Here is a 26419-nt window from a genome sequence, read left to right as displayed (position 1 = left end):
TTTAGCATTGAGTTCCTATCTCTAGAAGGAGACAGGGAGAACACAAACTATATATTGATGGAAACCAACTGCTTCACTAAGTATTATGGAAGGTGAAAGATGAAAGGATTGAGGAAACAAAAGTTCAAGGTTCCAAACATCTAGATGTATTAAATAATGCATGCTAATCGTCTAATATATTGGGATCAGGTCTTCTCTTCTTGATACTGAACCCTGAATACAGGAGGACAGATTTTTATGCATTAAAGAAATTAGTCATATAAGACAATTAATTAAGAGGATACTATTAACTAGAATACAAAATTAGAAAATTTGATTTCTAACTAGAGGAAAGATTATGGACTTTCCAAGTTGGAAGGGGAAGAGAGAATAGATAGAATTTCCTGAAATCAGAAAACAAGGTATCCCATTCTCCTCAAGTATCTGGAATTCAATCAAAGGAACATGGAACAAAGGAACAAATCATAACTGATTGACCAGGATGGAGCCAATTTTCAGTAATACAAATGGGTTGCTTGAGATGTACAACTGTGAGATAACTCCTTGCATTAGTCTTTGGATCTGATTAGTTTTCTAGTTAGCATAACCCTATATAGTTATGAGTCTCTAAGCAGTAAGTGGAGGTAGTTCAGTTTCCCAACTACATAAAGCTAGATACAAACAATGCAATAAAGTTTTCTCAGAAGAAGAAATTGGACTAGATCTAATTGAATAGAACAGGAATTAATCTCGAACCAGAATTAGGTCTAACCAGTATATCTCTCTGTAAGTAAGAAGCTAAGGACAATAATGGTAATATTTGTCCATGTAGCAAATATTTTGAATATACTTTCACATTGACATATATACGATAAATTTTAATTTTGATGTTTAAGTATGTTTTTTATTATCATTTTTGTTATGCTTTCTTGCTTTATATTGAAACTATAACTATATTGTAGCAACATTTGTCTGTTAATTTTGTTTAGTTTTGTTAATTCCTAATTTTGCTGTTTTGCTAATTTTTTGTATTATAGGCCTACTATAGTTATTATTACTATTAATACTTTGGCTTGTAATACATATCCATTATATAAATAAGACCAGTAATCACAAAATACCTCTCAAATAAAGCTTTGCATCGTGCTCTGTCTGTTGCATATATTACAGTGGTATCTTAGTGCTCTGAGACCTTTATTTGGGATATTAGATTGATTATCATTGTTCTATTATATACTGATGAATATCTGATGCTATTCCTTATATTTTCAGGTGTCAATTACCTCACAACTACATCTTCTGACACTCCTTCATCCCAAACCCTAGCAGTGCTTGGATCTTTGGGGCAGGGGTAGCTGAGCAGGAGAAATGATGGAGAATGAACCAAGAAAGGCTTGCAAAAGAGGGATGACAGTGTCCACTTAGGACTGGCAGAAATTTCATCCACTGGAGGCAGGTGGTTAGCAGTGACCAGACCAGGAAATGAGACTAAGCTGGGTGAAAGTTTCCTACTTGAAAAATCCAAACTAAGGTAGAAGGTTCTCTCTTCTCCAGATTCCCTTTTCCCCTTTCCTCCTTCCATCGTTTTGGACAGATTTTAGGCACAATTAGATCCCAAAAAATATACTCCCATAATTTCACAGATTCCCATTTCTTCTCCACCCTGCCACCTTTCCCTTCTCATCATGGTACTTTTAAGGTTTGTTGACTTTTTATGAAGAGTTTGTTCCCATTGCCTGTGGCCCAGTCTTTATTCTGGATCTGACTGTGCAAGATAGGGTAGCCCTGAAGAGTTTTCTATATTTTTCAGAATACATAAGTAAGCATCTTCCAGTTTTGACTTGATGGTTAAAGAACCACCTCCCATGTGGAGGAGAGCAGATTTTGTTACAATTGTTATAACCCTTCAATCCTCCCAAAAGTTGTTGGAAGATTCATTGTGAATTTGGGACAAATTATTTCCCTTATGACGAAAGCACCTAAACTTTCAGTTATCTTCAGAACCACCAGTGGAACCCAAGAACCTAAGAAGAAAAAGAAAAAGGAGGGAAGGGGAAAGGAGAAAGAAGATGCAGGCAACATAAGTAGTGGCGTTATTTAAATTAGTGCTGCATTATTTCCAAAAGGGCTAGAACTATCGTAATTTACACAATTATAATTTCGAATAGAGCTAATTCGAATAAATGAGATCACTTTAAGGCGCTCCTTATTCGCACTGAGAGGGAAAGCCCCTTCCTGTCTGAGGAAGTAAGAATCCTTTTAAAGGGCAGACAATTCGAGTGAAGTGGAAAAGAGTCCTATGTCCCCATCATGTGGATGGAGATTTTGAGACTTGTGGGCACGTACTAACTTCTATGGGGCTCAGACCCCGAGACCGTGGAGGAGTGGGATGGGGGAAGCGGGCTTAGAACTTGGGGTCCCGACACCAATCCCTGACTCCGCTCCCCTCCGCCCTGGCCCCGGCGTGGTCCTGGGGGAAATTAGAATAGGCTCTGGTCCCCTTCCCCTCTGGTCCGTCCCCCAAAAGACGCTCTGAGGTCTAAACTCGGGATATCTCACCTTCCGGAGCTCTAACCTCCCTCTCGTTTCAGCCTCAAAGAAGTTTGCCTGGTTGCTAAGGGAGGATAACGCGACTGTCTGGTTGCTAAGGGGAAATCCGATGACGGACTCTCCAAGGTGAAAGTTGACTGGTCACATGTCCAAACTTTTGGGTGGGGGGAAAATGCTTTTTTCACCAACCAGTCATAGAGAAAACAAATCTCCCTCCAATCGCTGTCTTCTGAGGGCGGAGCCCTCCTTGGCCCGCCTTTGCGGGAGGAGGTGGTGACGTTCTAGTTTTTAATCCAATCGTTATGGAAAGTCTTCAAATAGATCACTACCTCGGCGAATCAGATTTAGGGTCCCCGACTCGGAGCCGGGACCAAAAAGATGGCTCAAATGACCTACCTGCCCCGCGGTCCAATCAGAGGCTGCGGGATAAGCGGGGGCTTCTCGGAGGACGGTCGATAGCCAATGGGTGGAAGGCTACGGAGGCACAGTCCAATGGGGACTTAGATCGGCAGGAGGGGCTGGGAGATCGGAGCTCACCGTTCGGGAAAGGGGGCAAGTGTCACTCAGGCCGGGGGAGCCGTAGGGGGTGGTTGCGACGACGGCAGCGGCGGCGGCGGCGGGCAGCTGGTCGGAGCCTCCGCCGCCTGAGGAGTTGTCCTCCCAAGATGGAGTTTCTCCTGGGAAACCCATTTAGCACCCCGGTGGGACAGTGCCTCGGTAAGGCCCTCAGGGCGGTTTCGGGGCGGGGGTAGAAGGACGGCATCTCCGGGGCGGCTTGGTCCGGTCCCAGCCTTGCTTCGTGAGGTGCTCCGTCGGCCTCGGTGGCGTGGGCCTGGAGTGGACAAGGGAACTGTGCCAGGCCTCGGCCGCGTCTTTGAGGGGGTGCCTGGGTCACCTCCCTAGCATCAACTTCCTCCCCTACCAGCCCGACCAGACCATCTCACTGGATGCTTCCCCACAGGGTGGCTGCTCAGCGTGGGACCCTGCTCAGTCCCGTCCGAGCAGTAGAGTGTGGGGTGGCCTGGGCAAGGTTCCCTGAGCAGTGCCAATTACATGGTGCCCACCTGAGCCATCCTTGTGGTGCCTCCGTGTACGAGATAGTAAGTGATATCTTCCACTTACTGACTTCTCATCACTTCTTCTCCTCGTCCTTTTCTCCTCCTCCTTCTTCCCTTCCTTCCTTTTCTTCTCCTTCTTTTCCTTCTCTTCTCTTCCTCCTCCTCCCCTTCCTCCTTCTAATTCTCCTCTCTATTCTTTCTCTCTTCTCTCTTTCCTCTTTGTCTTCTCATTCTTCTCTTTTCCCTTCTATGTCTTTTTTTCCTCTCTTCTCTGCTTTCTTTTTTCTTTTCTCTCTTCCCCTCCATTCTCTTCTTTCTCTCCTCTTCTCCCTCTCCTCTCTCTCCTTTCTTCTCTTTTTTTCATCTTTTTCTGCTCTTTTCTCTCTTTTTCTTCTCTCACTTTTCTCATTCATCTTTCTCTTCTTTCTCCTCACTCCATTCTTCCTTCTCTCCTCTTTCTTCTTTGTTCTCTCTCCCTTTCCCTCTTGTTTTCCCCCCCCCCCCCCCCCCCCCCCCCCCCCCCCCCCCCCCCCCAGTATGATACACTGAAAAGTACACTGACTCTAGCATCCAAAGACCTGGGTTCAAGTGTTAACCCTGACACTTATTGCCTGTGTGGCCTTGGACAAATCACTTAATCTCTCTGAATGTCAGTTTTCCCATCTCTAAAATGAGGGAATTCAACTAGGTTGTACCCTGAGATCACTTTGCCTCTAGATCTGTAATTCATTCTCATTAAGTTTTTTGAAGTTCAGTGAAGACTTCTGCTGGATCTTTTTGTTTGGGTGGGAAGGGATGGGAGTTGAATTGCAGCACTGATCGTTTTCATTGTTAATGTCTCTGGGGATCTCAAACACTCTTGAAAGGGATACTAGAGTGATGACAGGGAGAGTGTATTAGGGAAGTGTTTGCAAAGAAACTCCGAGAAAGCTTGCCTTAACAGACCACACAAATCATTGATGAAGATCTTACCAAAAAAAGCTACTTGTTCCTTAGCCCAAGGCAAAGTTTTTGCTAGAAGAGTATTCAAGAATGCTGTGACTTTGGTTAGTTTATGGACTGGAGGGTGGACTGGTAAAACATCTTTTTGAGGCAGTTGCATTTTTTCTACTTACATGCAAGACTGGTTAAGGTAGTGGTGATTTGCTTACAAACTGCCCTGTTTTCCTGATTTTAGAAGCCTGAGAAATTACTGAACCTTCACCTTTCTAAGAACTGGCTTTTGGAAATGATTAAGGAATGAAAGAGGTTGTATCTTGGTAGTGCACTAGCCAAGGAAAACTTTCCCAGTTCCTTCTGTCCTCCTCTACCCTAGTTTCTTTTCCCTCATCCTTCAGGTAATTTTCCACAAGGGACTTTATGCTTCTTCAGTTCTTCAGTTCAGTTTGGAATCTTAAAACTTTGGGGGGGGGGGGGAGTAACTAGGTGACACTAACCCTGGAGCCAGGAGTTCCTCAATCTGGCCATAGATATTTACTAGCTGTGTGATCCTAGACAAGTCATTTAACCTGTATTGCCACCAAAACAAACAGACAAACGAATCTCTCCCTGAGTTAGTAAATTAATACAAAGATGAACTGAATAATTTAAGAAGAATTGTACCATAGAACTACATAGACATATTGAAGATAGAAGGGCAAAAGTTAAAGATAATTTTATAGTTATTAGGTTAGTGTCATATTTTTCTATCAGGGAACATCAGCTGAGAAGTTTAAGCAGAGGTCCTAATAGTGTTTAAAGGTTAGAGCAAGTATTCCTAATGTATATATACATACATATATGATGTCTTTTTTATTATCTTGATTCATAGTTATTGAATTTTTGTGTTAGTAAGTGAACAGAGGCAATTTTCATAGCACTTTATTTTCCATTAAATATATTTTAGAGATGTCATAATCTGTTGGATAGAAGATTGGATATAATAACCAATTAGCAAATAAGTTCTAAGCTCCTTTTCTGTGCTTGGCATGGTATCAAAATCTTGTGGGGAATATAGAAATAGTATTACATGGCTCTTGTCCTCAAAGAACTTCCAGTTTTATCATAGAATGTTAGAATTGGAAGGGATCTTAGATGCAGAACAGTACTGTGGAAGAAGCAATTAACTAGATATTTTGAGTTGGATTATTCTTAATTGTGTCACCAACTTGCTATATTATCTTAGGCAATTAGAATAATGTCTGGCATAGAGTAAATGATTACTAAATGCTTTTTGATTGACTGAATAAACCTTTCTGGACCTCACTTTTCCTCTGAAATCTCTTACAGTTAAAATGAAATACATTCAACTACAAGTTGCCTAATACAATCTTCCATCTGTCTATTTGTTTTGCTTAGGCTGCAAGGAGAGATAAAACCAACCTATATGAAACAATAGGAAATAATAAAAGGTATGGTGCTGACTTTATATTGTAGAAATTCAGTGAAGAAGAAGAGCAATGAGAAATGAATGATACTGGAAGGCTTTCAGGAAGACTAGCTTTAAAAGAAGAAATGAAGGCTCTTGGCAGGGACATGAGCTAAGGGCATGGAGGCAGGACTGAAGAGGTGTGCTCATTGGACAATAAGGAGACAGGTTTAGAGCAAAGGGTAAATTGTTGAACAGCATTGGAAAAATTGCTTGAATATGTAAGATGGAGTCAAATTAGAGAGAATGTTAGAAAGCCTGTTTTCTTGTTATTTTATATTCTTGCTATTACTATTTTCTCACTAATAGTACCTCTTACCTGCTACAAGGTAGATTTTAAGACTTTCTATTGATTATCTTTAAAACAACTCCAGTTATTAAATGATAAAATGTTATGATTATAATCTATGTGCTTAGCATTGTCATATATGATGTCTTTTTTTATTATCTTGATTCACACTTTATAATTGTATTCAGTGAATTTGAGTTATTTTTGCATTCACTTTCTATCTTGACAATCTTCTTACACTCTCCTTCTTTCAATGCACTCTACAATGTAACCAGATTGGTTTACTTATGTCCCTTTGCACAGGATACTCCCTTTCCCATCTCCAGGTCTTTGTACTGATTGTTCCCTGTGCCAAAAATGCTCTGCCTCTTCATTTCCAATTCTTAGACTCTTTTACTTCCTTCACTCAGCTCCAATGCTTCCTTCTACAAGATGTCTTTCTTCATCCCTCAAACTTCTAAAGCCTTCTTCTGTAAAGTTATGATATATCTACTAAGTATATATCTTGATTGTTAACTGCATATTTATGTTGTTTGCCCCACTGAATAGTATAAGTTCCTTTGAGGGCAGGAACTATTGCCTTCTTCTTTATTTCTATCCCCAATATTTCCACCATGCTTATTTAGGTTTTGTTTGTTTCCTGCTACTGCTGGTGTTTGTGTGTGTGTGTGTGTGTGTGTGTGTGTACATGCATTTACAGGTGAGTATGCTTGTGCATATGTGTATGTGTAGCTTACATCTTTGGCAACAGAATTGTTCACATTCTACTCTTGTTTTTTTGTGGCCTTTGAGAATAGTGATTTTTTTTTTTTTTAAGCTGAGAAAGTAGAGTGGGAAGTACAGAATTCAATTATCCTTATTTCCTGATTTTTATCTTAGAACAAATTTTGTAGTGTGAATGAACTTCTTTTAAATTAGCCAGTTTTTGAATAGGTAGCATTGAATGAGGAGTTGGCCAAAAAGTCCAAGGAAGCTTTTGCAGTTGTCCTAGTCTATGTGTATCTAAAAGTTTCAAAGATAGAATGTAGATGCTTATAAATAATCCCTCAATAAGTACAGAGCCCAGACAATAACAGTGAAAAAGCAAGCCTTATTCATGAGATGATTTTATAGTTCTGCTTGAATAAGTATATAAGAAGCAGTTTATTCTTTGATGAAATGTACATATGTAGAGATAGTGTAATGCAAAAGCAGCTTCTTAGTATCAGTTGGATGTTGAATATCTAACTTCTGCCTGGCTATATTGACTAGTCTAATTCCAACAATTGTATACAGTTCAACAAATAATTATGATGTGTTTTCTACTGGCAAACCACACTGCTAAGGCACAGTGCATGTGTCAGAGAGCTTATGCTTTATTTGGAGGAACAACTAGGGTTTTACTCCGAGTGATGGAATGGATAAAGTGCTGGGCCTGAGTCAGAAAAATGTGAATTCAAGGCCAGCTGTAGACATTTAATTAGATGTATGACCCTGGCCAAGTCACTTCACCTCCTTTTGTTGCTTTCCTTATCTGTGAAATGGGGGTAATAACAGCACCTACCTCCTCAGGTTGTTATGAGGATCAAATGAAAGAATTGTAAAGTATTACACTCAGTGCCTAGTTATATGAATGGTAGCTGTTATTAGAGGGGAGTTATTATATACACAAGGTGGCAGCTCAATGGTTCAGTGGCTAGAGTCAGGAAGACCTGAGTTCAGATGTGGCCTTCCTCACTGACTAGCTGTCTGACCCTTGCCAAGTCACATCACTTAACCTCTGTTTGCCTTAAGCTACTAGAGGAGGAAATGTGACACTACAGTGTCTTTACCAAGAAAACTCCAGGCAGGGTCAGAAGCAGACACACTGAACAATTAAATAACAGCATATACACAAATAATAAAAACAAATAAGAGTCTAAAGTGTTATGAGGCAAGTCAATAAGAATTTATTCAGTACTTATTATATGCAAAACATCACTAAATGCTTGAGATATAAAGAAAGCAAGATCAATCCTGTCCTCTAGTAGCTCACATTCTAATGAGGAAGTAGAATCATGCAAATAACTTTATCTATACAAGACATATATACTGGATAAATTGGAGGTGATCTCAGAGGGAAGGCATTAGCCTTCATTCCATTAATACAGGGACCCTTTTAATACTGAGACTGGAAAAGAGGATCTTGCAGAATATTAGATTTTAGTTGACACTTGAAAGAAGACTGGAGGCATTGATGAATAAGGAGAACTTTCTAAACAGTGAAAAAGCACCTAGTAAGGGAGGGGAAGTAATTTGTATAAGAAACAAGAAGAGGCCAGTGAGTGGAAAGTGTGAAAGGCTTTAAAAGCCAGACAGAGAATTTTATATTTGATCTTAGATCTTTATATAAGGATCTTAGATCCTTATCAATCTTCAGATTGATAAGGAACCACTGGAGTTTACTGAATAGGGAAGTGACATAGTGTGACTGGGCTTTGGAAGATCAGTTTAACACCTGAATGGGTTGGACTGGGAAGGGGTTTGTGGCAGAGACACCAGCTAGAGACTATTGAGATAGTCTAGGTGTGAGATGATGAAAAGGTTGTCCCAGAGTGCTGTCATAGGAGAAAATGAGTATAGGAGAGATGTTAAAAAAATTTTTTGAGATAGTAAATGCAGTGTTTTTTTATCCCAGACTAACACTTCCATGTCTACACCACTTTATTTGCTGTTAACAACAAAAGCTAGTTATTATTGTGAGGGAATTTTGCTTGTGGAGTGGTAGTTAGTATTGGTAAGCTTTAGAGATTTCAAATATCAAAATTTGTCAGATATTAAAATTTATTTTTTCTGTCATGGAGACATGAACTCCTCAGGTTTCCAGTCCACATTTATTGACTTCTGTGTACAAGCCACTCTCTATGGAAGGTTCAGAAACAAATAAGACTTGATCTTTAAAAAAACTTTAAAAAGTAATAGCTAACTGTCAGAACCAGGATAAGGCATTTGTATGTCCCAGGTAAGGTTTCAAAATCCTGTACCCTCTGTGTCTTCTGGAGACTTCAAGCTTGCATTGTAGCATGTGAAATTTTGACTCATCACAAAATAAATGCTAATGCAGATGGAATGCAGAAGGTGGAATATTCTGGCAATAAAAATTTGTATATTTATGAATACACACATAAAAGGATATATTTGAAAGAAGTAAGTATCAAAAACAAAAGAGAGGCAGAGATAAAATCAGTATGTGGTCATGGGTCTAGAGGACTGGGCCTCAGTCAGAAGAAACATAAGTTTAAACTCAGCTATCAGTCAGCTATGTGACCTAGGCAAGCCACAGCCTCTCATTGCCTCTGGCCAGTTTTCCAAGGTTGGTTATCAACCAATGTGCATTTATTAACTACCCATTATGTGCTAGCCTCTGAAGATGGAAATATACAACTGTTTATTTGTATTTTTATCTTCAGAGGCTAGATGGAAATATACAAATAAACAGTTCCTGCTGTCCTGGAGCTTATAGTTTACTAGGGGATATGTGTTCAGATAAGTAAATACTGGATATAATACATATTGTTTAGGGCGGACTTAAAGCCAAGCAGCACCCTCTTCAGGTTTGATTTAGGAACTAAATGAAGCACCCACAAATCATTAAACAGTTAACAAGAGGAGATTTACTTTACCTTGACACCGAAAGGATATGCAAAAAGGAACTAATGACCCTTAGCTTCTGTAAATTTTCTTCCCCTTCTCCTATGCTCCTAATTAGCATGAAAAAGTATAGGGATTCTTGGGGCCTTCAAAGAAGCTTCAGCTTGGAGGAGTCTCAAACCCACATGGGTGGAACTTTCATGCCTTTGGGAGACCAGGAAGCTATACCTTCCTTGTCAGTCAAGTCCCAGATTGAGAGAAATCAGGGAGAACCTGTCTCATCGCAAAGACAAAGCAATTTGGGGGAGGAGACACAAACAACTGGGGGAATCAGGAAGGGCCTCTTAAAGGGGTTGGCAGTTGAGATGAGTCTCCTATAAAATAGCCATGATTCCAAGAAATTGAAGAAAGAAAGTATTTCTGGCATGAGGGCTAGCATATGCAAGAAAAAGAGAATGACATATGGGGATCAGCTGGTTGATTGGAATATGGAGTGTTTCAGAGGGAATAACGTGTAAATATGACTACTGGACAGTCTGGATAGATAGATTGTAGTCATATTGTAAAGGATTTTAAATGCCAAATCAAGCAATCTATAGTTTATCTTAAAGGCAGTTGGGAGTTCTTGATGATTCTTGAGAATGGGCAAACCAACATTTTAGGAATAACAATTTGACAACTATGTGAATAGATTGATAAGGGGAGACACTGAATATAAAACCAGAAGATTATTGTAATAATCCAGGCTGCAGATGATGAAAGCCTGGCAAAGAGTGGTTGTGATGTGAATAGAGAGAAAGTGATCAATGGGACCATGTTGTCTCTTCATTAGAATATCATATCTTGGATATAGGAATTAATTTTTTTCTTAAACTTTATTTTTTTAAATTTTCAATTGGATTTTATTTTTCCAAATACATACAGAAATAATTTTCACATTAATTTTTGTATTCCAAATTTTTCTACCACCCTCCCCATGACAGAAAGCAATCTGATATAGGTTAAATATATTTAATTCTTTTAAATATATTTCCATATTTATCATGTTGTGCAAGAAAAATCTGACCAAAAGAGAAAAAACCATGAGAAGAAAAAAACAAGCTAACAACAACCATGGTGAAAATACTATGCTTTGGTCCATATTCATTCTCCATACATAATTCTCTCTGTGAATATGGATGGTATTTTCCATCCCAAGTCTATTGGAATTGCCTTGAATTACCAAATTATTGGTTGATCATCACAGTTGATCATCAGCAAATCTTGTTGTTACTGAGTACAACGTTCTCTTGGTTCTGCTCACTTCACTTAGCATCAGTTCATGTAAGTCTCTCCAGGCTTTTTTGAAATCAGCTTGCTGATCATTTCTTATAGAACAATATTCTTCCATTACATTCATCTACCATAACTTAGCTATTCCCCAATTGCTGGGCATCCACATGATTTTCGGTGGTAGGAGCTAGTTTTTGCTTTTCTTTGTATCCCCAACAGTTTATCACAGTGCCTGGCACTTGGTAAATTCTTAATAAATGCTTATTGATTAGACTTGATTAGTCAAAATTCCAAAAATAGTTTCATTGAAGATGAGATGTTCACACCTTCCATAGGGAGATATCTTTAAAACCAGAACAGAGGCTTGAAGTATTAACCTTATTATAATTGTCTCAGCTACTCTTGGTCAAATCCCCTCCCCAGCTGTAAAAATGTATAGTTAATATTGTATATCAGCTTTTTAGAAAAATGTGGGCAAAAAAAAATATGATTATAGTAGCTATAATTAAGGAACTTATACCATCAAACACAACCTTGATTTAATTTATTCTTTTAGTTTTTATCACTTCCATGTAATTCCTTATGGCAATGTCTTATGCATCTGAACACCTCTTATGAGAATTGAATTAAAGCAGCCTACTTTCTTACAAACTCACTGATATTTTTTTCTTTATTCTACATAATAGAATACCTGTGTATTCAGTGTTCTTTGGAGATATGTTGTTGGATAAAAGAAGAGAGGGAATTTAAACATATGCTAAGTTGTCTAACTGGCTAACTTGCTTTAAGCCATTACCAGCTGCTATTTTAATCATTAATGAAGCAGCCTTTGTAATGTGGGAGGTACATAAAAAATCATGTTTGGGGTCTTGTTTTCATATTGAATTTAATGGAGAGAGATCTGTTTTTTCATCTTGGAGAGTTGGCCTGCAAATCTTTGGGAGCTTGGGACAAGGATGGCACAATATAATAAAACACTGTTGTTCTTGAGATTTAGATGGGAAGAATAATGAGTTCTATTTTTCAACATGTTGAATTATAGATGACTAAGGTATATTTGATGGAGTTATTGGGTTGCAGCTTAGGAGAAATGAAGACTGTTTATGTAGATTTGGGTATTATCTACATAGAAATGACTATGAAGATAGGGTTAGGGTTTTTCATTTGTTTCCTTTTGTTTTTATATCACATTAAATTTCACATATTTCTCTCTCACTCTCCTGTATGTATCAGTCTACTTTTTAATTTTTTTAAACTCTTTAATAGCTTTCTATTTACAAGTTATATGCATGGGTAATTTTACAGCATTGACAATTGCCAAACCTTTTGTTCCAAATTTTCCCCTTCTTCCCCCCACCCCCTCCTCTAGATGGCAGGATGACCAATACATGTTCAATATATTAGAGTATAACTTAAATACAAAATAAGTATACATGTCCAAACCATTATTTTGCTGTACAAAAAGAATCAGACTCTGAAATATTGTACAGTTAGCCTGTGAAGGAAATCAAAAATGCAGGTGGGCAGAAATATAGGGATTGGGAATTCCATGTAATGGTTCTTAGTTATCTCCCAAAGTTCTTTCACTGGGTGTAGCTGGTTCAGTTCATTACTGCTCCATTGGATCAGTCTTCTTTTTTAACAAAGATTTAAGAAGAAAAAAGAAAGAAATAGTACAACCAAGCTAACCAAACACCTATTGAATCTGACAAGATAGGCAAGATTGTACACTCAGAGTTCCCTATTTTGAAATGAAAGTAGGGCCAAGCTTGGTCATTATTATTATATATGTTTCAGTTTTGTGTTATTGCTCTTTATGTTTTCATTGTTGTAGCTAAAAATAATTACATATATTGGATGTTTTTGTTCTGCTTACTTTGACAGTTTGTGGGGTTTTTTTCCCTTTTGAACCAAAAAATATGGAACCCTTCATGAATTTGTATGTCATCCTTACACAGGGGCCATGCTAATCTCTCTATCATTTCAGTTTTAGTATATATGCTGCTGAGGTAAGTACTCATGCTTTTCTGAATTCTTCATATTTATTGTTTTGTGTTTTATTTATTTTATTTTTAATTTATGGAATAAAACTAGCATCTCTATAACATGGTATAATTTTAAAAATGATTGCACATAAAACTGTAAATTTATTATGTACAACTTGCTATGTCTTTTAAATATATAATAAACATATTATTTAAATTTCTTTTCATTGTTTCTTTTAGTGTGGTAACATTTCATTATGTTCTTATACCACTATTTGTTTAGCTATTCCCCATTCAATAGACAGCTACCTTGTTTTCAGTTCTACCACAAAAAGCGATATGCCCCATTGAGTTCTTGTGCAAATTTCCAAAGAAGAAATCATGTAGAGTGTTGGAACATATTAGTCAAAATAGAAAATGGCATCTGAGAAATTATACTTGATCATATTTGAAAACTGAGCTTGCTACTGCTTCCACATGGCACAGATAGCTCTCCCTCATAGTACTTAAAAACCTTAGAGATCATCTAGTTCAGCCCATCTCCTGAGGAAACTTAAGAGTCTCAAAAACTAAATATTAGATAGTGCCCAGAGGTTGAATTAGAACTTGGGTCTCCTGATTTCTAGTACAGTCCTTTTGCATCACATCCCTTGTCATAATAATCTTGGAATTGTTGTAAAGAGAGCAGGCAAAATTATAATTGAAATATCATTATCTTATAGTTTGATATTTTTTGATGAAAGATAATTTTATTTTTTTAATGTTGGAAAGTGAATGCCCAAATTTGGCATGGGGAAAAAAACAAACTTTTTTTCCCCTTCTCATCTTACTGCCCAAGATCAAATTATTAGAATAATACTTTCCCTGGGCTTTTGAGCTAGCAGTGTTCTCTTGGTATTAATTCTGAGTGAAATGACAGCATGACATAGTGGACTGACTTCCGGACCATGAATCAAAGACACCATGAATCAAAGATACTTAATCTTTCTGGGGTTCAGTTTTCTTATTTGTGTAATAGTGATGATAATACTAACACTGTCTACCTTATAAACCTGTTATAAAGAAAATACTTTGTAAAACTTAAAGTACTATGAGTTAAAATTGAGCTAGTTAGTATTCAACTCACATAACTACAAGTTACAATTTAATTTCTTTGGATTTCGTATACTGAAAAAAAGATTTGGTTGGTATGATCTTCTAGCTCTTTCCACTCAAAAATTCAATGATTCTGGAGTTTTAAGTCTTAGACCAGATCAGGTTTTCATTTCTACTTGGTTCAGAACCTCTTCGAACCTGTGTTCTTCCTATTTGTGGATCTAGATAATGTTTGAGTCAAGAAAAGCTTCCCAAAGACATTTTCTGCCTTATTTCAATGACTTGGAAGTAATGCTGGTTCTCCTTTTCAAAGTCCTCATGATGGGACTGGGATTTAGCTCCCACTTTTAGATGAGACTTGGAAATTAGAATGGCCTGATTGGATTGTTTTTCTTGAAAAATGACCACACACAACTCTTGAAATTCACCCATGAATTCTTAATTCTAAAATAAATGGATTTTACTCAATTATTATCCTCCTTGATTTTTTTGTAGGATTTGACACTTGGCTTCCATGACAGCCCTCCCCAGGTTCATTACCTATCTCCTTTGTTTGATTTACTGATTCATTACCCTCCTTCCCCCACTAAATGAAAGTGTGACCTGTAATACTTTGTTCTAGAACTTATTTCATTTTTCAATTTTTTTTTTTTTTAAATCATGGTGTCTACTCTGATAGGTTTAACTATCATCTTTATGCAGATGATTCACAAATCAGTATATCTGGTCCTATTTTTTTCCCTAAGACTACTTTCATCCATTTTTAGAAATTTGCCCATACCTCTTCATGTTTTTCACATCCGTTACTTATAGGATAGCAATATTCCTCTACATTCATATACCACACATTGTTTAACCATCTCCAGTCAGTAAGCATGACATCTTATCTTACCTAATTTCCTCCTCCCCCATTCCTCAACCCACCCAGAGGAATGTAAAATCCTTAAGAGCAGGGACTGTCATTTTTAACTCTATCTTCTCAGCAAAATTAGGGATTTAATATATTTTTGAAGTGAATTGTTGGATATGTTAAGAGCACAAGGATTTGGATACTCTTTAACTTTGTATTATGGACTGAACACTTATTACAGATATGCTTAGTCCATCAAAACAAATCCCCACATTGGCCATTTCCAAAAATGACTGTCTCATTCTGCTGTTTAAATCCATTACCTCTCTAGCAGGAGGTAGATCTAGGTTTCATCTTTAATTCTCTGGCCTTATGACCAAAATATTTTAAAGTTTTTTTCTCTATAATATTGCTGCTGTTGTATATATTGTTCACTTATGCTCACTTAATTCTGCATCAGTTCATAAGGCTGTCCCAGTTTCAGCTGAAGCTGGCTGTTTCATCATTCACATTTCTAAGTGGAACAATGGATAGAATGCTGAACCTAGAGTCAAAAAGACATGACACAGACACATACTAGTTGTGTCATCCTGGGCAAATCATTTAACCTCTGTCTGCCTCAGTTATAAAATAGGGATAATTAACACTTATATAATAGGATTTTTCTGAGGATCAAGTGAGATCATATTTAATATATATATTTAATAAATATTTGTTCATTCCTTACTCTCATCACATTCATGAGCATAATTTATATAGTCATTTCCCAGTGGATAAGCACCCCTATAATTTCCAGTTTGAGACTATTATAAAAAGAGCTGCTATAAATATTTTTGTATATATACATCTTTTCTGATTTTCTTAATCGCTCTGAAGCATAGGCTTAGTCGTGGTACTGCTGAGTCAAATTTAGTAACTTTTAAGAGCATGATTCCAAGTTGCTTTCCAGAATGACTAGACCAATTCATAGCTCCATCAGTAATGCAATAGTGTGCCTCTTTTTCTGTAGTCTCTCCAACATTTGTTATTTTCTTCTTTTCTTTTCTTTGGCAATCTGGTGATGAAAGACAAAACCTCAGAATTGCTTTAATTTGCATGTCTCTCATCATTAGTGATTTAGAGCATTTTTCAAAACATGATTGTTGATAGCTTGGATTTTTTCTTTTGGAAACTAAATATCCATATTCTTTGACTATTTATCTGTTGAAGAATATGAAGTTTTATTCTAAATTTTCCTAAATTGTGTTCCATTTTTTTCCAGCAGTTTTTTTTGTTAAATACTGAAGCCTTAACCCAGTCACCATGCTACTATGTGCATTTGCATCTCTGTCTTTAACCAGTACTAAATGATTTTAGTAATAGCTATTTTATAGTATAGTTTATGATCTGCTACTGATAGACCCTCCTTCCTTCCTGTTTTTTCATGATTACCCTAGAAATTCTTGTCTGTGTGTGTGTCTTCGTTTATTATAAAGTACATATTTTACATACTCTATATAGGAAGTATATGTATATATATATATATATATATATATATATATATATATAAAATATACACACACACACATACACACACATACTATATGTGTACTCATGTATACCTATGTGTGTATACTATATGCATGCACATGTGTACACATACATATATGTTTATCTATATCTATATCTATCTATCTATCTATATATATGGAGAGAGAGAGAGAGAGAGAGAGAGAGAGAGAGAGAGAGAGAGAGAGGGAGGAGAGAGAAAGTGAGAAAGTATGTAAGAGTGTTGTCCGGGATAGTAAGAAGTCTCTAAATACCTTTGATTATACATGTCTGTCAACAAAAAATTATGAAAATATGTTTTCAGTATGTATGTTTACTTCCATATGAATTTCATTTTGTTTTTTATAGCTACATAAAATAATCCTTTGGGAATTTGGCATGGTACTAACTAAGTGAATTTAGATAGAATTGCCATTTTTTCATTGGTTTGATCTATCCCTGAGAAATTAATATTTTTTCCAATTATTTGGGCCTACATTTCGGTAAAGAATATTCTGTAGTTGGGATTTATATAATTCCTGATGTGTCTTTGAATATAGATTATCAGATATTTGATATATTCTATATGTTCTGATATATTCTATAGTTATTTTAAATCTTTACATGGTAGGCATTGAATAAGTATTTGTTGATTGGTTGAATGAATCAGTCTATGAATCCTATGTGAAATCCTGTTAGAGACTAAGAGGTCTTCACATGGTAGCATTTGATAGTATTCCTACTACCTCACATGGTACCCTGTATGCAGTAAGCATTAAATAAATGTTAATATTTGCTCCTTTAATAAAGTCCGCACCAAAGAGCTTCATAGCTATGTAAAATAACTTCAGAAATCTTGGACAATTACTGTTTTATGTGTTCCTTAAGGGTACATATAATAAGACTTTGTGTTGTTAAACATTCACATCACATTAAGTGTTTCTCATAACATATATTTATCATTTATGGGTGAAGAAGGATAAAGCATCAATTTATAAGTCATTTACAGCATGTACATAGCATATACTGGCAAAATACTTGGTGATTTTGCTACTGATTAATATTATGAAATAGTAGTCCCATTTAATAGGTTTGTATAAAGTTGTGGAACAGAGGAAACCAAATAATTTCTACTTAGTAGAAAATTTGACATTAACTCCTCAGACACAGTATCATCTTGCTTCTTATTAAAGTCTGTTACATAAGCAAACTATACTTAGTTAATTAGTGTACACACACACACACACACACACACACCAGGCACTGTGCTAACTGCTGGAAATAAAATGAAAAGCAAAAAAATTTTTTACAAATCATACTTTCAAGGAATTCACAGTTTAATGGGGGAGACAGCATATAAATCACTTCGTTCAAAAAAAAAGATATATAAAAAATAGATTGGCGATAGTCTTAGAGGGATAGCCAATGAAAATGTCTCAAAGAGATCAGCGTTACAGTTTACATAGTATCTGGAGAAAGTTAGTTGTAAAAAGACTGGAAAAGTAGGAAGGGGTCAGATTATGAAGAGCTTTAAAAGTCAGAGATTTTATATTTAATTCTGGAGGTGATAGGGAGCCCTTATACCAGGGGGCAGAGAATGGAGGGGTGGCAATATCATCAGACCTGGATTTCAGGAAGATCAATTTGATAGCTGAGTAGAGTATAGATTCATAGTAAAGGCAAATCTCTCATCTCTCTCTCTCTCTCTCTCTCTCTCTCTCTCTCTCTCTCTCTCACACACACACACACACACACACACACACACACACATTGTAGAATACCTTCATCTTCAGTGACGGTTAGTTTATTTCCCTTGTTGAATGCTGATTATGAGCAAGGTATTTATTTGTTTGTTTGTTTTTTGTTGAGGCAATTGGGGTTAAGTGACTTGCCCAGGATCACCCAACTAAGAAGTGTTAAGTGTCTGAGATCAATTTTGAACTCAGATCCTTCTGACTTCAGAGCAATGCTCTATCTACTGCTACTACTACTACTACTACTGTTGCCCCTATATATTTCTTTCTGTTAACTTGAGTCTTCTCAATACTGCTGTTTTTCAGAGAATTCTCCTATACTTGAAACAAAATTGTGCAATAACTTGCTCCTACCTAATCTGATCAGCATATTCATCCTTTCCTTTGGGGCCATTTTCTTGGCCAAGCCACCTGTCAGAATATCCATGTTAAAGGTCACCTGGTCCAATCCCCTGCCCCTAAACAGAATTGTACCTATATAACCCAAATATTTAAAGGAGGGGAGAACCAAATCTTGGATCCCCTGAAAACTTTGTGTCAGCCACATGCTTCTGTCATCCATTTCTCTTTGGTTGCTGTTATCAGACCTTGCATGCAAATAGTTTATCTTCTACATTTGCCTACCTTCTTTGAAACCCCAGCAAGTTTGTTTGTTTTCTATTCCAGCTTTTCCTCTAAGGAGGATGGGGGGAGGGACAGAGAAGAAACATTTACTGTGTGCCAGGAACTTTACTAAGAACCTTAGAAATATTATCTCATTTGATCAAGACTTTCATGTTGCACCTTTTCTGGAATATTCCTGACACCCTTCTATCACTGCCAAATCCCCTCACTGCTCTAGATACTTCCTGAAACATAAATTGTCTATATTGTTCATTTGGTTCTTCTGATAAATTGCTAATTGTTTTTGTGTATATGCCCTGCTATTTCAGCCAAAAATTCTTTTGAGGCTCTGTCTCCTCTCCTCTCTGTCTCCTGACTTGACATTGTCCCTGAATGTGGAAATCCTTCAGTAAATGCTGGATGCTGATAATGTTTAAATTTCATACTCTTCCCTATGTTTTTGTCCTCATATCTTTTATATCTAGCATAACCTATTGATAAATCAGACACAAAATCGAAAACTCCTACTCTCTATAAGCTTGGCAAATAGACCGAGGTCTCCCTACAATGGGAACCTTGATTGCTGATGTAGTGGACTTGGTTTCTTCATATGTAAAATGAAGGAATTGATCTACATGCCCTTAATGGATCTTTTTGGCCTGAACCTCTGATAGGATAGAGACTCACTATGTATTTGATTGTAAAAGCAACAATCCTATGTTCAAGGTGTATTTTTTTTTGAGTGCCTCACACAGAAATTCAATATTTTTACTTATTTTTTTGTTTTTTACATCATTTACATTTTCTAATATATTTTTTCCCTTTCCCTTGCTTGGTAAAGCCATCCTGATAGAGAGAGGAATCAGAAAGGTGGTGGTAGAAATAATTTTGTGGGTTTTTTTTTTTTCACTCAATTAAATAAATAATCAATTTGGTGACAAACTAATGAAGTTTAATGAAATTTATCTAGGATTTGTACTGTTATTAGATACCAGATATCTTAGATTAAATCTAAGATCTTTAATCTTTAAAAATGAATATAAAACATGACTAATTTGCTATTTGATCTCAACAATTACCATCCTCAAAGCCACTCTTTCTAATGTGCTTTCTAGAACCCCCATGCTGAAGTGCCAAAATATACCATCCGGACTAGCTCTCTGGAGGATCTCAGGACCAGCCCAAGTCCTTGGTCTTAATGAAGAAGGCAGGAGACCCACGAGGATGGTCAGAAAATGAAGTCCATTTATTCCAAATTCTCTCACTTTTATATACCCTAATACCCTTACATAACTAAAGCAACACTGCTCATGCGCTAACTATGTACTGCGTATGTGGGACCTCATGAACAACTTGCTATTGTATGTAGATGATTCTGCCACCTGGTATCACTCTTTGCCACCTGCTATCACTCTGCTTCAATCACAACACAGGTTGTCACTGCCCCCTGACTTCTCAGGAAGGCCAAGAGTCCTCAGGGGAGATGAGGAGCTGAACCAGACATTTTCAGCGGGTTCCCCCTGGGCTAAAGGGTCTTGTACCTCACCCAGAGCTCCCCCACTGTCTGCGGCCCTCTACAACCCTTCTGTAAGCAGTATTTTTAAAATTTAACATTCTTTACTGTTCTTCAGAACAAATTATTTTTTGTATGGGTAACTTTTTTCAGGCTTGTACTTTTCTTTAAATAATACAAAACAGTTCTACCCTGGTAAAGGTACATATTGCAGTAGATACAGAACTGACCTTGGAGCCAAAAAGAACTGGGTTCAAATTCTGCCTTTATGTTCATATATTTCATAAATTCTGATTTATGATCCTGAGCAATTCTTTTAACTTGTTAGTGCCCTAGACATTTCTCTAGTTATAAAGAAGGTTCCCATGGCCATTGTAGAGGAAATTTCCACATCTGGGAGGTGCACAGATACAGTCACTATGTCTGTCTTAAATTAAATTTAGAAGACTTTGATTTGCTTTTGTAGCAAGATATTATAACCTCTAAATTTGACAACTATCAAAATTTAACTTTTCCTCTTTTAGCAAAAATTGTAGTTATATAAAATGTTATACACACACACACAATAACATAAAATGTTAAATATTATAAAATTACATCTGATCTTCTCCCCATCCTCTACTCCTTTTTACTACCATGTTTTCATTTTTTTTTCTGTATTTTGCTGATTGAGAGAAAATCTGCATGAAATATGAAGGTACTGTTCTTGGAAAAATATAAGTGATTAAGAATTAAAGGACTATCATTGCTGAAAACTTTAACTGAATAATTAGTGCCATTTAATGTTGGTTTCCTAATCAATCATGGAACAAGTTTGTTGTTAAAATAAGTTTATTTTGATGCAAAAATATCAGAATAGCAAGTTCCTATTTTGATGTTATTTTGTATCTATTGGCTATAAGATTTCTAAGACAAAACATTTTTTAATGTGCTAAGCAAGTAACAAGTTTGTGTGTGTGTGTGTGTGTGTGTGTGTGTGTGCATATGCACAGTGCACACATGCATAACTGTGCTGGATAACTTACTTCATATTAATCTGGTTTTTTCCAGTTTTTATCCTTTCTGTTCCTAGAGTCAAGTTGTTTCATGGCAAATAGCTATATAAAATAGTCTTTAAAATAAAAGCTGAAGACCGCTCCATTACCTTTTAACCAGGTTCTGTTTTAAATCAACCTTTTGGTATTTGAAAAGGTCAGCAGAGCTATTTTTGTGCTCCTGTCTCTAATTAATGGGCACTCATAAATTTCTACTGGCAACAGACAATGAAGGGTGATCCTGTTGGTAGTGGAGAGCATCTGCTGTAATGTCAGAAGCAAGGTATTGAGAATTGCTGATGGAGCAGCCTATGAAAAATGTACGAAGAGATGAGATCCTATAGCACCAACCCAATGATAAAACTTGCCCATTTCCATTCATACAGACATCTCTGGGAACATTTATTCTACTTGCTAAGATTTGTGATTTGTCGTTTCAAAATTAACATGAGATGGAAAAGAGATGCTTACTTGGGAGAGCTTTGTTCTGTTTGTTGTCTCCTGTTACTCTGCTAGGAGGTTTCCTTGGGTCTTCATTAACCCAAATGTTTGTGTTTAGCTTTTCACCTTTCTCATAGGTTATATTTTATCCCCCAAATTAAATAAAAATTGTTGTCTTGGCTCTTGGATTTTAGCAAGAAAAGCAATTGCCATTTTACGCTGAGGAGAGTAAACTTGAATATTTGAATATGTAATTCAACTAAGAACAGATGGTCTTCTTTAGTTCATCTTGTGACCTTTCTTTGCCTGTAAGGAGTCTGATCTCACTAATCATAAATACTCTTTAAGTTTGTACCCACAGAGGTTACAGAAGAGTCAATCTGTCATTATCATTTCACATTTGCCTAGAGCTTTTGACCTAAGAATTTTACAGCAAGTTTTATCTACCAAATTAGCCCTCCACAGATTTATGAGGGAGCTATTATTATTCATATTTTATAGATATAATGAAGGGAGATACCAAGAGGATGACTGACCCATGCAGTCTAGAGCCTTCTGATCAAGTGATATTAAGCAATACATGATCCCTCAAACACACCTTTTTCATGCTTCATCTTCATTGCCTGCTCCTTTGCCACAAATCCCTTCATCAGTCATATTTGATTTATCCTTCAAGGTCCAACTTAGTATGTATCTCTTTCTTGAAATATTCTTGGACCTTATTGTCCACAAGTATTCAAATTTTTTTTTTTATTGTGCCATGCCATAAAAATTCTAAAAGGAAATACAAATGAAGATTTTTGTTAGTAGGATTATATTTGTTAAAAATATATATAGCATATAACTGTAGCATGTATATTTATTAGCAAATTGTATATATAGTATATAACTAGTATATAAATTCACAAATTATATACATGTATAATTATGATAACATACATATTGTAGAACATACAGAAAAATAAACCTTTAAAGATAAAATAAACTACTTTGAAAATTGTATTTAAAGGTACAAAGATCTTCTTGTGCTTGCTAACATTATAATTATAGAATTTTTAGTGAGTACAATGTGATTGAATATACTTCATTTTTTTCTTTCAATTGTGGTTTAAATATTTTGTGATATAACAATATAAAGGACTGGTTTGGCTCTTTAAGTTCATTTTATTTTTATACTTGGTTTTAATGGCTATCATAGCTGAAAAAGATACTTTACCAAGATACACAGTGAATTTCTGGTTGTGCTTAGTAAATTATAATACTTCATTTTAACCTCATTCCTTAATATGAAAAGATTTTTCTTGGAATTTGGCTTGGAATTTCTTTCTTTCCTAATGTCAGTCAATTATTCTTAAAAACTAATTGCAAGGTTATTTTCAACAAATGGTTTCAAAATTTATGAAACTCGTTGTTTGGGAAATTTTTAAATAAATTGGAAAATTCTATTTTCAGATTTTTTAGTTGTATAGATATGAATGTTTTCATAAATGACACACCAAAGCAACAAAAACTTAATTTCTAAATGTTTTACTCCTGATGGCTTTAGACTATCTTTAGGTAATATTTCAATTTATAATTAGGCTGAGATTCCTCATTAGTGGTAGTAGAAATCTGTATTTCAAAAGTCTTTATATTTTTAATTTTGGGGACTAACTTCTTATTTGATTTCATTAATCGTTTTTTTTTTCCTGATAATGTGGTTGATGAAAAGTTTTCAAACATTTTCATATTGTTCACATATGCTTAAATTAAATTAAAAGTGTAGCAGGAGTTGGAACATTGTATGGGAATGGGCTTATAGAACTATCCTAGGATAAGTATGTATTAGTGTGTCAGAAACTTTTGGGGATTCCAGGTATTTATATAACTCATGCTTTAATATAAGAAAGCAATTCCCTCATTTAACACTGAATAGGAAAACTCAATGTATCTTTAAAAGGGAAGGATCTGTTGCCCTCTATTTCCTTTATTTCCCTGTCCATACATTTTGTCAGAATTATTGTAGTATATTCTTAGAGAGGCAAGAGGGAGAGGATGGGTGCCTTCTCTCTCTGGAAAAAAATGATTAACTATAAGCACTTGGTGGGCTTAAGCAAACTTGAGCTTGGTCTTTACAAATCCCCTGGCTGCCTCTTCTCTTTTATTTCCCAAGCATATTTGACAATCTTGGAGGCAATCTTTTTTTTTTTTTCCTGGTTAATTTATTTATTTTTAATACACATTAATTTATGAATCATGTTGGGAGAGAAAAATCAGAGCAAAAGGAAAAAACTATGTATGTGAATGTACATGTGTTGATTTCTCTTTAGTTCTTTTTCTGGATGCGGATGGCCTTTTCTGTGCAAAGTCAATTGGGATTCCTTTGGATATCTGAATCACTGAGAAAAGCCCAAGTCTTTAATAGTTGATCATCTCACATTCTTGCTGTTGTTGTGTACAATGTATTCATGGTTCTGCTTGTTTTGCTCAGCATCAGATGTTCATATACATCTTTCCAGGCCTTTTCTAAAATCAGCTTGTTCATCATTTTTTATAGAACAATAATATTCCATTATCTTCATATACCACAACTTGTTCAGCCATTTCCCAATTGATGGGCATCTACTCATTTTCCAATTCTTTGCTACCACAAAAGGAGATGCTACAGACATTTTTGTACATGTGGGTCTTTTTCCCTCTTATGATTTCCTTGGGATACAGACCCCGTAATGGCACTTCTGGGTCAAAGGGTTTGCACAGTTTTGTAGTTCCAAATTGCTCATTGGAGGCAAAATTATAAATTTGAGAGATTGGAGAGCCTTAGTCTCTTGATGAGTGCAGAGTGGAATTAAGGGAAGTTAAAGCAGAGAGCATGACTGCTAACAAGGGAGAAGAGTTTGACTCCTGGCCCAGCTTCTTAAAAGGTATGGAGGGGGTTGTTTCAGTAGAGCAATACTAAGGTAAAATATGAAATGTCATGTTCTGATGCCTCAGCCTCCTGGGAGAAGATAATGGAAGTTATGTTACTGTATGTTGCTTTTTCCTGATGTAAGCTTGAAAGAATTCTTTGTGTTTAGTATTTCCTTTATGTAGAGGAAATAAATAGCTGTTCTTTACCCGATTCACTTCAGTGAATTTCTTTCCACTACTGTCTTTTTTGAGGAGACCCTCAATTTAAAATTTACATATAAATTTTAAATAATTTTCCCTGTAGCTTCTGCCTAGAGGAATAAAGAGCCACCAAATATGAGAAAATGAATTTAATTCCTCTCATGAGAGTCCAGCTCCCCAAGAACTGAACCTAGTCACTGAGTGAATGTACAGAAACAAAAACAGAAGTGAGAGGCCCTTGGACCTAGCAGAAGTTTGTATTGTTAGATCTTCAATGTGAGGTTTCTTTGTAGGAACCTTTTTAAAGCACTTGTTCATTTTGTGAGACATAGTTTGGTTAAAATTAAATAATATAAATAAGTCCATCTACTTGGGAATGTTTAAATGAAGTACATGATAGCATACTGAAAGTAAACAAATGATTAAGGAATCACTAATAGTCCTTTAACTTGTATTCCCACTGTTTACCAAGGTTACATCTCAGTAGCATGTATGACACATAGTCATCTGATATATAGGCTGAATGAGTGTGCTAGTTGCAATCTGTATTTTAAATACAATACTAGTAAAACTTAAAGTATAGAAGTACATTAAATTCAACAGAGAAACAGATTAGTGACAGCAAAGGGAAGAGGAAGATTTAAGAAAAAGGGTAAAGTCAGGAAGAACGGTCTTCAGTTTTATTCTTTTTCCTCTTCCTTCTTTGTAAAAAAGCAAAGGGGAGGAGGGGGAAAGGATTACATTGAAGGTAAATATACAATGAAGAGTTATGATATTTAAAATTAATGGATTGGGTTGATTGATACAAGAAAATAGACTGGATTGGTAAGTAGAATGCAGGAAACACATATTTACATGGAATTAAAATGAAAGATTCAAGCAGGGTTTTTTGTGTTTTAGACCAAATTTTAAAAGCAAAGCTAGCAATCATGATCTCAAACAAGCAAATAGTAAAAATAGGTTTGTCAAGAAAGATAGCAAAGAAACTACATCCTGCTTTAAAGGTTGCATCAATTATGAAATAATATAAATATGTAATATAGATATACCAAATGAGATAGCATTTAGATACTTAAAGAAAAAGTTAATTGAATTACAAAGATAACATAAAGAAAATCTCTAATAGTTTGCTTCTTTTAGAGTTAGATAAGTAAAAAATTAAAAAAGAAAGTAAGAATCTGAATAAAACTTTAGAAAAGTTAGATAATTATTGGTTTATAGGAATTGCTAAATGGGACTAGAAAGGAGTATGCCTATTTTTGAAGTTTTGCATATGGTTATGAAAACTCATAAATAATTGCAGAAAGGTAGAACTATTAAGCACCACTGAAACAGATGATTTTCTTAACTATTGACCTACATA

General features: G+C 35.9%; 2 protein-coding genes and 1 non-coding gene across 8 annotated transcripts in view; 1 reads left to right on the top strand and 2 right to left on the bottom strand.

Moving 5' to 3' along the window:
- Nucleotides 1-2932, bottom strand: part of DRC3 (dynein regulatory complex subunit 3) — a 106469-nt gene extending 103537 nt beyond the window's left edge. The window contains exon 1 of one of the 2 annotated variants that reach the window (XM_031938511.1): nucleotides 2539-2932. The gene's annotated coding sequence lies outside the window, so the exon portion shown is untranslated. The remainder of the gene's footprint in view (nucleotides 1-2538) is intronic. The other variant, XM_031938508.1, reaches the window with a different exon arrangement.
- A 78-nt stretch (nucleotides 2933-3010) lies between these two features.
- TOM1L2 (target of myb1 like 2 membrane trafficking protein) overlaps nucleotides 3011-26419 on the top strand; it is a 181669-nt gene continuing 158260 nt past the window's right edge. Inside the window, exon 1 of one of the 5 annotated variants that reach the window (XM_031938502.1) lies at nucleotides 3011-3246. In XM_031938502.1, coding sequence (XP_031794362.1) covers nucleotides 3195-3246 — 52 coding nt within the window. In that variant the 5' untranslated portion in view covers nucleotides 3011-3194. Of the gene's footprint in view, nucleotides 3247-3277; nucleotides 3630-26419 lie in introns of those variants that run through there. The other 4 variants (XM_031938484.1, XM_031938490.1, XM_031938495.1 and 1 more) reach the window with 4 other exon arrangements.
- LOC111719303 lies at nucleotides 13078-13181 on the bottom strand. Its single transcript, XR_002769496.1, has one exon. It is a non-coding gene; the product is annotated as a U6 spliceosomal RNA (small nuclear RNA).

This window comes from Sarcophilus harrisii, chromosome 1 (genome assembly GCF_902635505.1).
Source record: "Sarcophilus harrisii chromosome 1, mSarHar1.11, whole genome shotgun sequence".
NCBI classification, from domain to species: domain Eukaryota; kingdom Metazoa; phylum Chordata; class Mammalia; order Dasyuromorphia; family Dasyuridae; genus Sarcophilus; species Sarcophilus harrisii.
Note: the sequence above shows the minus strand (reverse complement) of the source record. Positions and strands in the feature narration are given on the sequence as shown.